The 14,323-nt window shown below is 47.6% G+C and overlaps 1 protein-coding gene across 4 annotated transcripts in view; it reads left to right on the top strand.

The window, feature by feature from the left end:
* Positions 1-14,323, top strand: part of wdr59 (WD repeat domain 59) — an 82,683-nt gene that overhangs the window by 42,872 nt on the left and 25,488 nt on the right. For all 4 annotated transcript variants that reach the window (XR_010965904.1, XM_067997706.1, XM_067997704.1 and 1 more), the window contains 4 exons: positions 1,034-1,167; positions 3,448-3,529; positions 6,746-6,858; positions 9,141-9,291. Coding sequence is in view for 3 of the 4 variants with exons in the window: in XM_067997706.1 (XP_067853807.1) it covers positions 1,034-1,167; positions 3,448-3,529; positions 6,746-6,858; positions 9,141-9,291 (480 nt within the window). In the remaining variant the exon portion in view is untranslated. The remainder of the gene's footprint in view (positions 1-1,033; positions 1,168-3,447; positions 3,530-6,745; positions 6,859-9,140; positions 9,292-14,323) is intronic.

The following is a 14,323-nucleotide window of genomic DNA, read 5'->3' as shown; positions in this document are numbered from 1 at the left end:
ACTCCACATGTAACCTGCAAGTTCTTAGCTTTTAATGTAGGACTTATGTGGTGTCGCCATTATTCCACTTGTGGAGATCGGAATTTCATTTGTGTAATAAGCTTCATACTTGATTGTTTTCTTTGCAGTGTCTTCCATTACTTATCTGTTATTTCAATTTGAATGCTATTGGTTTGGGTCACTGGGTGAGAGGTTAATTGCTCCATGCCTGGTTTAAATAACTACAAACACTGTACCAATGTTAAGCTGTTAACTGGATTTTGTGCTTCAGCAATGATTTTCTTTGTCGTGTTTTGTGATTAAAGGACCATCAAATCAGTTTCCTTTGGTTTGTCATTGACCAATTTGGACTTTACCAAAAAAAAAACTATTCGCAACAAAATCTTTCTGTTTGGCAGACATTCTGTGAGCTACTGTGGGTCTCCCAGGTGCATAGATAACTTCTGCATTTGTCCTGCTAATTCTGTAGGGTGCACGGTAATTTCCATTTAGTTCATGGAGTCTCCAGTGTTCAGTCTGCAGCTGTGGGCCCAGAATGGATACTGCAAGATCCAGGAAAACCTTTTGAGAACACAGTAATGATTTCATTTAGATCCGATGTAGGACCATCCCTCTAAGTGTAAACCTTGTTAAAGATGCCAGTCTAGCTCCCTAAAGCATCCACTGATCTGTCTGTTCAACAAAATAAAATTCAGTAACATACATGGGTTTATCTAAATTACAGCAAAATATCTTTTGCCCCATTCCCCCCCCCCAAAGCCCAGAGAGTTAGAATCATAGAAGTTTACAACATGGAAACAGGCCCTTCAGCCCAACATGTCCATGTCGCCCAGTTTATACCACTAAGCTAGTCCCAATTGCCTGCACTTGGCCCATATCCCTCTATACCCATCTTACCCATGTAACTGATAGAATCATAGAAGCTCTTTAATTTCCGACGATTTTGCTTTAATAATTAGTTCCACCAGGATAAAGACACTCTCCCCTCCCCCTGACAGAATAACAGAAACTAAAAAGCTTTTCCTGTTCACAGAAATCACGCCGATGGAAAGGAAAACGAGAAGGGACCGACTCAAACAATCGACCAATCAAAGCTGCAGGGAAAGTCATCATCCAGGACATCTCATGTCTCCTTCCAGTGCACAAGTCACTGGGTGAATTGTACATGTAAGTGTCCGAGGCACATTCACCATTACATAGAACAGTAAATGGTGGTGTGCAACTCAATAACTCTTAACACAGGGAGACTGACTAACACACAATTCTAGGCTCTGCACCGCCTTCTCAAGGGCAACTAGGGATGGGCAATAAATGCTGGCCCTGCTAGCAACGCCCACATCCTGGGAATGAATTTTAAAAAAAAAGGCAATTCTAGAATTCAAATTGAGAGATACAGTGTTCTCACTCATATTTTCCTTCGCTGCCCAAATTTTCTCCCCTCCTCAGTGACTCATACTAGTGTGTGATTTCATGGGTGATGGCAGCACTCTGGCATGTTGCCTCAGTGGGGATACTGATCCTTTCCAGAGCCAACAACTACACGTGCATAGGTTTGGGGTGGGGGGGGGTCACCTGATAGCTATAATCAGGAGCAGGAAGCCCCACTGTTTCCTTTTGTCCCCTCCAAAGCCCGCGCGACAGTGAGGGCAATTTTAGTGCCCCACTGAAGTCTGGTTGAGCTCAGCAGAGATTGTGGATTGAACCTGGTTCCTTCCTAGTCTGCATGGCTGGTTATCACGTAATGCGGTGTAATTGTCATCTGATCCACTGGGGCTGTGCATTACTGTAGGTCTCTGTCCATAATAGAGGTAACTTTGCGAGGTTTCGCTGCTACTGCAGAGCCTTGGTAATAGTGGGCGCAGTTCAGAGATGGGGCTTTAATGCTACAGCCTGATTCTCTGACCAGTGCTTGCCATTTGTGAGACTCTGCACCAGCAGCAGAACCTGGCTGTCTTACCCCATTGGGCATATAGGTGCTTGTGTGGATACTCTGTGTAATACCTCCTCATTACTTGAAGTCTATTTGATATAAATATACTTGAAGTATATTTGGAGAATGAGCTCCCCTCTGTCCCTCCAGTCTTGGCTGCACTCACTGTTTTGTGATTTATACCCATGGTTACAGAGACGACAACAGTATAATTTTGTACCTCTAGGAAATTACCCATTTGTGGAAACAGCCAAATCTGAAGCAAGCTTTGTGTTTTTGGCAGCAATGCTATTTTGATATTTTTTAGCATAAAAATGTGAAATCATCTCACTGATAGAAATCTCTTAAATGTTTTGTAACCATTTTTATATTTCCTTTCATCATTTGGCATGTCGTCAATGGTATCAGTTTATGCTTTGTGAGTATAAAGGGCTTTATACCAAATTACTTCAAAAACTTAATATGAACAGTTCGGCACGACAGAACAGTGAAAGCTCTCTCTCATTGGAGAACACAATGACATTGCTTTCAAAATCTAAATTCAGCTTTTGAGATCTGAAGAAATAAGTAACAAGCCTTGAATTCATAATTTGAAGGAGTCAAGAGTGATATTAGATTTAATCAGCCTTGATTTATTGCGAGAGCTAGGAGCAGTGAAGGTATTAAAAACTTTTGCAGGGAGTAATTGAAGATGCATCTTGTGCAGACTCTAGAAGGAGTCCTTCAGCTCTGCTTTGAGAATCTGTTGTAGCAGAGGGAGGGCCACAATAACCAGCACGTTTGTGGTGGATCAAGGTTGTGTCACCTGTGGCTCACAACTAGGATGGAAGATGCTGCTCTGATTGGAAGAGGCTATTTAACTGAGTTTCTCTCACAATGAGAAGAGATACCATTCGTCAGTGCATCAACAGACCTCAGCAAGACTGAGTCAGTCTACCAAATACAAGTGAACACCATATCAATCAGTGAATTGTTAAGACGCAGAGCGCTTCCATGAAGAAATACTGCACTACTCCCAATTCAGCCCCCTGTGAACTAACTCAATTAGGTAGGTTGAGCGCGAATGTTACCTGCTACCCAAGTCTGGATATTATGAAGGTCCTGTTGTAGTCTGTCATGGGCTGTTCCATTATCAGAGGAGTTGTGAATTGAACTCAACACTCATCAGTGAACAACTCCACTCCTGACCTTACAATGGAGGGAAGGTCATTGACGAAGTCGCTGAAAATGATTGGGCCGAGGGCGTTTCCCTGAGAAACTCTTGCAGTGATGTGCTTGGCCTGTGATGATTGGTCTCTGATAACCGCAACCATTTTACTTCGCATCAGGTATGACGGCAGCCACTGGAGAGTTTTCCTTTTGACCCCCATGGCAATAATTGCATGATTTTCAGAAGATAAGTCAGGATTTTGTGTTTCTGACAGTTTGAGCCGCAGGCAGATATATGCAGAAACACTGAGGACTGTGCTCTTTGTTTCTTGGTCATCAGTTTCTCTCATTTTCACCTTTCTCTGCAGACTGAATGTGAATGACATCCAGGATACTTGTCAGAAGAATGCTGCAGCAGCTCTTTCAGTTGGACGCAGGGACCTTGTACAGGTACTGATCCTATTCAATTATTCGATCTACAAAAATGTTAAGGAAGTTGATGGGGAGGGTGGGGGGAATTTCTGATTGAATAGCAGCAGCTCTGGCCCTATGTCACTGGTTACGAGATTGGGCTAGAACCCTCTGGATGTACTTGTCTTTTGGGTAGGCTCCAGTCATCTCCACCTGCTCTTTGATACTTCTTACTTGCCCAGTACATGCATATATTCCAAACGAAACACTGTGGGGAGATTTTCCATTTCTGTGCCCCCAGGCAAGCATTGGAAGCACATACCAGGAAATTATGCACTCATGGTCTGTGATGTACTTCCCACTAATTTTAATTAGAAAATCACAGGCAGGGAGTGCATAACTTTCTGGTATGTGCTCCCAGCATACACCTGGAACTCAAGTGGAAAATCTTCCCCCTTTATCATTTGAACTATTCCATTAAGTGTTGTATAACAGGTTATCATTTTTCTTGTAGTTTGAAGATTTATCAAAGGGATGCCAAGAATTCTTTAAATGGTCCAAACTGTAGAGTTTGCATTCCATTAGCTGTTTCCTTCTAATCCGGGGAAGTGAAACAGTCCAATTTGCAAATAATTTCCATACTGATCCTAAATGATTGGATGATTATTTGGCAAGCTGTCTGAGGTAACTAAAGCGGTCCCTGTTTAATAAAAACAGAAAATGCTGGAAAAGCTCAGCAGTGAGGCAGCATCCTTGGAGAACGAAACAGAGATAACGTTTCAGGTCGAAGACCTTGCGTCAGAACTGGAAGATGTTAAAGAGTTAAAGTTTTTAAGCAAATATAGAGCCAGGGAAAGGGGGAGAAGGAGGGGAGGAAAGAACAAAAGGGAAGGTCTGTGATAGGGTGGAGGGCAGGAGTGATTAAATGACAAAAGGGACGATGGTGCAAGGCAAGGAGGGTGGGAATGGGACATGTTAATAGACAAAAGATGGGTCCAGATAAGTTGTAAACGGCAACAGCAAAACCATTACAGCACTTGCTGTCCGAAAAGATGGGAGCAGTGGTTATGATCTGAAGTTATTGAAATCAATGAGTCCGGAAGGTTGTAAAGTGCCTAAACGAAAGATGAGGTGCTGTTCCTCGAGCTTACGTTGAGCTTCATTGGAACAGTGTAAGAGGCCGAGGACAGAGAGGTCAGAGTGGGCATGAGTGGGGAATTAAAATGGCAAGCGACCAGCGGGTCAGGGTCACGCTTGTGGACTGAGCGGAGGTGTTCACCAATGCGATCACCCAATCTGCGTTTGGTCTCCCCAGTGTAGAGGAGACCTCATTGTGAGCAGCGAATACAGTATATTAAATTGAAAGAAGTGCAAGTAAACCGCTGTTTCACCTGGAAAGGAGTGTTTGGGGCCCTGGACGGTGGGAAGGGAGGAGGTGAAAGGGCAGGTGTTGCATCTCCTGCACTCGCATGGGAAGGTGCCATGGGGAGGAGAGCGAGTATTGGGGGTGATGGAAGAGTGGACCAGGGTGTCACGAAGGGAGCAGTCCCTTCGAAATGCTGAAAGGAGAGAGGAGGGGAAGATGTGTTTGGTGGTGGGATCGCGCTGGAGATGGCGGAAATGGCGAAGGATGATACGTTGAATGTGGAGGCTGGTGGGGTTGAAGGTGAGGACAAGGGGGACCCTATCATGGTTCTGGGAGGGAAGGGAAGGGGTGAGGGCAGAAGTATGGGAAATAGGACTGACATGATCGAGGGTCCTGTCTACTACAGTGGAGGGGAATCCTCGGTTGAAGAAAAAGGAAGACTTATCGGAAGCACTGGTGTGGAAGATGGCATCGTCAGAACAGATGCGATGGAGAAGGGAATAGAGTCCTTACAGGAAGCGGGGTGGAAGGAAGTGTAATCAAGGTAACTGTGGGAATTGGGCTTATAATAGATATTGGTTGATAGCCTATCCCCAGAAATAGAGATGGAGAAGTTGAGGAAGGGAAGGGAAGAGTTGGAGATGGACCACGTGAAGGCGTGGGAAGGGTTGAAATTGGAAGATATGGGTTCCCATAGCGACCCCTTTTATTTGGTTTATCCCTGTTTATCTCTGTCTAATTCCCAAAGGCGAAGCACCTCCCAGCAGCATAGCGGCGATCAAAGAGCTCGTGTGACAATCACGGGGATGGGCTCACTGTCACCCACTCTGATGGAGCGCATTGAAGCACCAATAGACTAACTGCCAAGCCCCCATTTAAGTAATTTAATCTGCAGTAGTTATGCAGCTGTCCTGTATTTTTGCTCCATCAATATGTAAATACACCTTACCGAGAAAGAAAGTGCTTGCATTTGTATAGTGCCTTTTACGCCCCCAGGATATCTTCACAGCCAATGAATGTGTCGTCAATCTTGTAACGTGGGCAAATGCAGCAGCCAATTTGGCTGCAGCAAGGTCCCTCTAACAGCAATGACACAAATGAGCAGATAATCTGTTTTGGTGATGTTGGTGAGGGATAAATGTTAGCCAGTAAACCAGGAGAACTCCCCTGCTCTTCTTCAAATAGTGCCATGGGACCATTTACATCCATCTGAGAGGGCAGACGGGGCCTCGGTTTAACGTCTCCTCTGAAAGACGGCATCTCTGACAGTGCAGCGCTCCCTCAGCACTGCACTGAAGTGTCAGCCTAGATTATGTGCTCCAGTCTCCAGAGTGGGGCTTGAACCCATGACCTTCTAACTGAAACAAGAGTGCTCCACCTAAGCCAAGGCTGACATTTACGAGCTCTTCCTTCTCCTTCTATCTAATCGTCACTGTGTTGAAATTGAGATTCATTGCACAATCTCCTACTCTGTCCCATTTTTTCCTGGGACTTCAAATTTTAGAATTCCTTGCCTCCATGAGACTTTCCTGTGTCCTAGATTTTTCACATCCAATCTTGGTACCATCTAATCGCAACTTGACTCATCTTCTTTTCTCAATCTTTGTAGTGTCCTGCATTCTGCACCATAGTTTTTCATTTTGGTTCCTCGAGATTTTTTTTTAACTACAGGCACAGCAACAGTGAGGTCCATAATCTGCAAACAGCCATCTTAGAATCCCTGATTTTATGGAATAAAGAGAGAGACTGGTTCTATTTCTGTATTCAGTTCAACCAGGTAACTGCCAGGCCGACTAGCTAATTCTGTTCGAACCGTATGGTTCAACCCAGTGTGTAACACTACGTTTTCCCATCCATTGGTACTTAGTAATTTTGTCCTTGCATCCTAGGTGTGGTCTCTGGCTGCTGTTGCCACAGACTCTTTCCTCAGTCCCCATCCAGACCCCGACATAGAGACACCGTGGGCACGACATCCGTTCGGCCGGCAGCTCCTGGAATCACTGTAAGATTGATTTGGATGACACCTGTACTTAAGGGATGTGACAAACTGGACAAGAGTTTGGGGTCTGGTTTGTCTTAAGTTACCTGAAGCCTGTCTCTGTGTGACCCTTCATTAAGCAGCAAGGCTCTATGAGAAATCCCTTTTGAACTATAGTAAATGCGGCAAAATCAAAAATGTAATTTTCAAAGAGCGTTTAAGGAACTTTATGAATTTCAGTGCACTGTCATCCTGTAATTTCTCTTAATTTTATTGAATACTCAGTACTGAGCACTTCTGCAAGCCTTTTTGCTATTCTACCCTGCTTCATAGAAAGAAAGAAAGACTTGCATTTATATAATGCCTTTTATGATCTCAGGATGTCCCAAAGCGCTTTACAGGTAATGAAATACTTTTGAAGTGTAATCACTATTGTAATGTAAGAAACATGGCAGCAAGGTCCCACAAACAGCAATATGATAATGACCAGATCATCTGTTTTTAGTGATGTTGGTTGAGGGATAAATATTGGCCAGGACACCAGGGATAATTCCCCTGCTCTTCTTCGAAATAGTGCCACGGGATCTTTTACGTCCTCGAGAGGGAAGATAGGGCCTCGGTTTAACATTTCATCCGAAATAGGCACCTCCGACAATGCAGCGCTCCCTCAGTACTGCACTGGAGTGCCAGCCTAGACTTTGTGCTTAAGTCTCTGGGGTGGGACTTGAACCCTTGACAACCTGACTCAGGCGAGAGTGCTACCACTGAGCCACGGCTGACACCTTCATGGTACGTTTTGTTAGGACTGGAACACTGATGTTGAAACTAGGGATATCTGCGGGAGTTCAGACATTGATGGCTTTGCTAAATGTTTGGAGTTTCACCATGATCTGAGTTTGTGAAATTGCTGTGCTAATTTTAACTTATATAAAAAAATTTTTCCTGCCTTTCCAATTCCGTCTGTCGGTGGGAGAATCCGGCATGTGGACTTTCCGCAATTATTGACCTGGTGAAACCATGCTTTGCAGAGTTGAGTAGATCCCTCTTCCCACGCCCCGGAATGGGAATGGGATTCTGTGCTACTGCAAGGCTCGCCATCCAGAGGCAGTTGTTTTTAAAGGGTGGTCACATTCAGTGACATTGGATTGAAAGCAGGGCCCTGTAAATAGGAGTGTCTGATCTACTGCCAACGTCATCAGTGTCTGAATCGCCTGTCACTTGAGCCTTTCCCTTCGTTTGCTCTGCCACTTCAAGAATTGGCAGCCCCTCCCCTGATGCACCGCTAGTCACCAGACCCATTAGGAATCTTGGGCTGGTCTCCAAGGGCCTTTAGAGCCACCCCTGCCCCGCCCCCCTGCTCTAAATGGGAGTCCTGGCACTGTGGTTTTAGAGGAGCTGCCCATCTAAATGGGAGTCCTGGTGCTATGCCAGTAGCAATGCCAAAATGTTTCATTTCAAGCCAGTAAAACAATTTCAGATATTTTAATTGAAAAGTTTTTCTACTTCAGTTTTCACCTGTACTCCTTTCCTTTTGAAGGTAATGACTCAGGCTGATGTGTGGTTTCCTGAGTGGTTGCAGCCTCCTGTTATCTCACTTTTAATGTGTGAATCAGGACGCTAAGTGTTGGTGGGTTACTTGACCATAGAGACTATTTCAGGCAATCCCAATCAGCCCTCAGTTGGCATTGGCACATGTGCAAATCCAACCAAGGGGCAGGGGCTGTTGCCTGGCAAATGGTGTTGTCAGTTATTGTATCCTCATTGCTTCACTAGCTGAGACTGGTAGCTCAGTGCAGATGAAGCATCAAACCAGGTGCCTTCCAGTATGTATGGTTCAGTATCATGCAGTGCACTTACACGTTGAGCCACTTGGAAAGAAGGGCACAGGGAAGAAGGGTGGGATTTTAACTTTTTTTGTTTAAATCACCTTCGTTACCAGAATTTCTAATCTCTGTCGAAGACTGGCGACTTAAAATACTTGTTAATCAAACTCAATGTGTATACATCAAGCTCTGTCAAACCCTCACTTGATTTAACACTGTAAAGGAGTTGATGTATGCTTTGTAGGTTTCTATGGCGGGATGAGCTGGGTGGCCAAATGCTCACCTTCACCTGTACTTGTATCTTTGTGATCTTATTCAGCTGATCTGGGCAGTGCCGATGGCTGGCCAGTGCACAGCCTAGATTGTTGCATCAGTTTTGAGTAATTTTGAATGTAGTTACGATAATGAACAGGAGGTACCCCAGTCCCACCTCCTGCACTGCTTTATTGATGCATCTTTAACTGGTTCTGTGTTTCTCCACAGCCTGACTCATTACAGTACAATACATGATGTTCAGACACTAGCCATGCTTTGCAGTGTGTTTGAGGCCCAGTCCAGGCCTCAGGACTGTTATGGCAGCATTGGACAGCAGTTCTACCAGCGCACTTCTACCTCCACTCCTTTTTTACACTATGTAAGTGTATATTTACTGTTAACACGGTTAAGGGTCTGTGCCAGAATCTGCCCCTATTCTTCCTTGCACTGTGTAGATGTAATTAGGTACTGTTGGGGCCTGTGCTACAGGCTGCCTTCTCTTAGCCACGGTGCCTGGAATAGTCCACACGAGATCCCCATGCCAATCAAATGGACTGATGGAGAGACCGAGATGTTCGGTGGTTGTGCAACTGGTTCTTGCTGAGAATATTGAAGTGTTGCTGATGTTTTGATACTTGAGTTGAGCCTGTCTGGGCCTGGCCCTTTTGTGAGTACAACCCTGGCTCTTCAGAGGTGATGGCTGTGGATGCTTTGGGCCAAGCAAGTACTACTAGCCCATCAGACACATCCACACTAAGCAGTTCCCCTGAGACCAGTGGGCCCAGGACTCCAGGTATCCTGAGACAGCATTGGTAAAGCTTCCCCATTAAACAGTTTTGTGTTTACCAATCACAGTTGCTTGGATATGTTGGCAGGGGGTTTAAGTCCGTTTATTTGGGGCAGGGGGTTTAAGTCCGTTTATTTGGGGCAGGGGGTTTAAGTCCGTTTATTTGGGGCAGGGGGTTTAAGTCCGTTTATTTGGGGCAGGGGGTTTAAGTCTCTTTATTTGGGGCAGGGGGTTTAAGTCTCTTTATTTGGGGCAGGGGGTTTTAAGTCTGTTTATTTGGGGCAGGGGAGGGGATGAGTCTGTTTATTTGGGGCTCGGGAGGGACTCAATGGGGCTGATTTTCGGGTGATGGAGTGGGTGCGTTGGGGGCAGGGGGGCTCCGAAAATCGCAAAAATGTCGAGCGGCTCCAACCCGCTGACTTCCGGGTTCCCCGGTGATGCGTCCGGGTGCGCACGCGCCTCCTGAATGCGGAAGTCCCACCGGCAATTAAAACCGGCAGGATGATAATTTGCATAGTTTCTCCGATAGTTGACGTACTTGAACTACTTGATTGACTCGACATTTTGACAGGGGTGCAATTTTGAAGCATCCTCAGCATGTTTCTTGTGCTGTGGGAAACATTCCCTGTTGCAACAGATGTGTTTCAGCCAGCAGCCAGTGGGAGATGCAAATGCTTATTTGACAGGTGGGGAGAAAACGTCATTTATTGCAGCAAGGCACTCTGTCACTTCAGACAAAATTTTGGCTGCAAGACCTTTGTGTTTTCACTCAAAACTCTTACTTTCCACCCAAAACTCTGCTGTTCAAACATATTTCACTACTATGCGACCCCCTTAAACTCTCACTGTCAGGATGGGGGCGCCATGGCTGCATTCACTACCTCATCCGAGGACATGCAACATCACCAGCCTCGCCAGGCATAACGTCCACCTCCGCCACGTGGAGCTCCACAACACAGTGCTGCACCACAGGCATCTGCACAAAAGCACGGAGGACAACAACAGAGAGAGCGACATCGCAGGAGGCACTACCCTCGCAACAGAGTCTACAGACCGAGGCTCAGCTTCCTGGACCTCTCTGAGGAGCAGTGCATTTGGAGGCTCAGAGTCAGTCACCAGGTAGTCGCAGACATCTGCAGCCTCCTTCATGCCGAGCTGCTCCCGGCTGGGCTGAGCAGCATCTCCTTACCTGCTGCTGTCAAAGTCACCACTGCCCTCAACTTCTTCGCCTCTGGACCATTCCAGGGTGCCACCGGGGACATCGCTGGGGTCTCTCTGTCGTCTGCACACAAATGCATAAGGCAGGTCACCGACTGCTTGTTTCGTAGGCCTCGCATAACGTCAACTTCCCCATGGATGACCTCAGCCAGACGGAGAGGGCAGTGGGATTCCACGCTGTGGCTGGCTTCCCACGGGTGCAGGGTGTAATCGATTGCACCCATATAGCAATACGAGCACCTCCACACGAGCCAGGACTGTTCATCAACACTCAGCTTGTTTGTGACCACCGCAAGAGATACCCTGGCAGCTGCCTCGATTCCTTCATCCTCCGGGAGTCCAACATCCTGCCCCTCTTCCATGCACAGAACACCTGTAAAGGCTGGCTCCTTGGGGACAGGGGACACCCCCTGCACACGTGGCTCATGACATCTCTGAGGAACCCCATCACCCAGCAATAGCGTCGATATAATGACAGCCACATCGCCACCAGGTCTACAGTTGAGCATGCTTTGGGCTGCTCAAGATGCGCTTCAGGTGCCTTGATCATTCTGGGGGAGCGCTTCAATACACACCAGACAGAGTGGGACGCATTCTAGCCGTGTTGGCACAACAGAGAGGGGTGTCGCTTGAGGAGGCCCCATCCACATCTGCCACCCACATTGAGGAGGAGGAGGAGCAGGAGCAACCCATGGGCAGGACAGTGGCTCACCTGGCTGCTCGTGAGGCCAGGGAGTCACTGAACAGTTCTCCTAACGTCAGACAGTGTGAAGAGCCCCGTCCTCACCACCTGGATAGAGCAGTGGCCACACCAGCACCCCCCACTCCCTGCACAAAACAGTCCCGCAACTACACATATGCCCACAGTAGAGTGACCCAATGGATGGCATCAAGTGTGGTGTTCATGGTGAACCTCATGAAAGAGCCTTATTACAGAAGCCAGTCAAGCGTGGCCATGACATGGCAGTAGTGGTGACAATAATAATATTTAATGTGAGTTTAACAAAAAGCAAACAAATTTTTAAAAAATGACCAACCGTCAAACACCCTTGTGCATCCCCTTCGTGCTTACAAAACATTCGCCTTTCGCTTCTGACTACTTCTACGTGGTGCATCCCCTGTGGCTGCAGCAGAGGTAGTGGCAGGTTGCTTTTGTTCATGCCCTGACCGAATAGATGCTTTGGTTTCTCTGGGTTTTGGTGCCCGTGAGGGCCCTTCCAAAGACTGCTCCACCTGCACCTGTGTAGGGGCAGACTCGGCCACCTGGAGAGGAGGCAGCATTGCAGGTACTGGTTGAGAGGGGGGGCAACGGGTGAGATGTGGGGGCGCTTTGAGTGGCGTCCCCACTTCCATGTTCCCTTTCGCCATCATCCCTCTCCTGGGCCAGGCCCACAGCACTCCTACCAGATGCTAGTGGTTGTTGGAGGCCAATCATCACAGCCCCAGGGTATTGCTGCAGGAGTTCCGAGGGCAGTGTCCTAGGCCCAACCATCTTCAGCTGCTTCATCAATGACCTTCCCTCCATCATAAGGTCAGAAATGGGGATGTTTGCTGATGATCGCACAGTGTTCAGTTCCATTCGCATCCCCTCAAATAATGAAGCAGTCCGAGCCCTCATGTAGCAAGACCTGGACAACATCCAGGCTTGGGCTGATAAGTGGCAAGTAACATTCGCGCCAGACAAGTACCAGGCAATGACCACCTCCCCTTGACATTCAACGGCATTACCATCGCCGAATCCCCCATCATCAACATCCTGGGGGTCACCATTGACCAGAAACTTAACTGGACCAGCTGTATAAATACTGTGGCTACAAGAGCAGGTCAGAGGCTGGGTATTCTGCGGCGAGTGACTCACCTCCTGACTCCCCAAAGTCTTTCCACCATCTACAAGGCACAAGTCAGGAGTGTGATGGAATACTCTCCACTTGCCTGGATGAGTGCAGCTCCAACAACACTCAAGAAGCTCGACACCATCCAAGATAAAGCAGCCCGCTTGATTGGCACCCCATCCACCACCCTAAACATTCACTCCCTTCACCACTGGCGCACAGTGGCTGCAGTGTGTACCATCCACAGGATGTACTGCAGCAACTCGCCAAGGCTTCTTCGACAGCACCTCCCAAACCCGCGACCTCTACCACCTAGAAGGACAAGAGCAGCAGGCCCATGGGAACAACACCACCTGCACGTTCCCCTCCAAGTCACACACCATCCCGACTTGGAAATATATCGCCGTTCCTTCATCATCGCTGGGTCAAAATCCTGGAATTCCCTTCCTAACAGCACTGTGGGAGAACCTTCACCACACGGACTGCAGCGGTTCAAGAAGGCGGCTCACCACCGCCTTCTCGAGGGCAATTAGGGATAGGCAATAAATGCCGGCCTCGCCAGCGACGCCCACGTCCCATGAACAAATAAAAAAAACTTTGCTGGACGACAGTTTGGAGGACATGTGTGAAGCCTTGTAAGGCCAGTGCTAGTGTATCTGCCTGCCTGTTTAAGGCGGCGGAATGTTGTTCACCCTGAGTCTGAAAGGCTGTTGTCAGGGCCTGAATGGGACCCATTTGTGAGCCATGCTTGAAGCTCCATGTAGGCTAGCCTTCCCTCCTTCGCAGAATTCTCGCACTTACTTGCGACACTATCTCAGAGATGCCCTCAGTCCCTGTGACAGCATCTCAGAGATTCCCTCCTGTATCTGTGCCACCATTCCACTCATGCAGGAGTTGGACTCCTCCATCATCTGTGCGATTGTGGAGAGTGCGCGTGGCACCTGTTCCAGCACCTGGCAAATGTGCTGCTACCCCTCGATCATTCTCCTTTAAAGGATGGCCCCCAGGATTCAGCATTTGTGTCCAGCTGAGCAGAGCCTAGAGATGAGTGCTCTCACCGACGGACTCTCCACAGCTGCTCCTGCCACCAGTGTCTGTTCGTGCTCCCGTGTGTGGTAACTCACCATGTGCGACCCCAACTAACTGCGGACTGGGACACACTGAGGTGTGTGTATCTGCACTGGTGGATGGCTCGCTATGATGTGATGATGCACCCTCAGAGGCCGGCAGGTCCTCTGAGGAATCTCCCTCTGCCAGCACAGCGGTCGTTGAAGGCCCTGTAAGAGAACAGAAGGCAATATTAAGCATGATCACAGATGTGTCATGTTGCGATGAGCATACTGAGGTGCTGAAGATGGTGAGGCATGTTAACATCAATTCATATTGTGTGTACTGAATGTTAAAGTTCTGTCACCAGACGTTTGTCGGGTGGGACAAGTGAGTGAGTGATGGTGGCCAACCGATGAATGCATTGGTTTGGGTGAGGTTGACTGAAAAAGATGCATTGGAGGGGTGAGTATGAGACAGAGCCATGACATTGTATGAGGATTGGGTTGAGTGGTAGTGGTGGGGTG

Source organism: Heptranchias perlo, chromosome 16 (assembly GCF_035084215.1).
Source record: "Heptranchias perlo isolate sHepPer1 chromosome 16, sHepPer1.hap1, whole genome shotgun sequence".
Lineage (NCBI taxonomy): Eukaryota > Metazoa > Chordata > Chondrichthyes > Hexanchiformes > Hexanchidae > Heptranchias > Heptranchias perlo.
The sequence above is the reverse complement of the archived record's forward strand: the minus strand, read 5'-3'. Positions and strand labels throughout refer to the sequence as shown.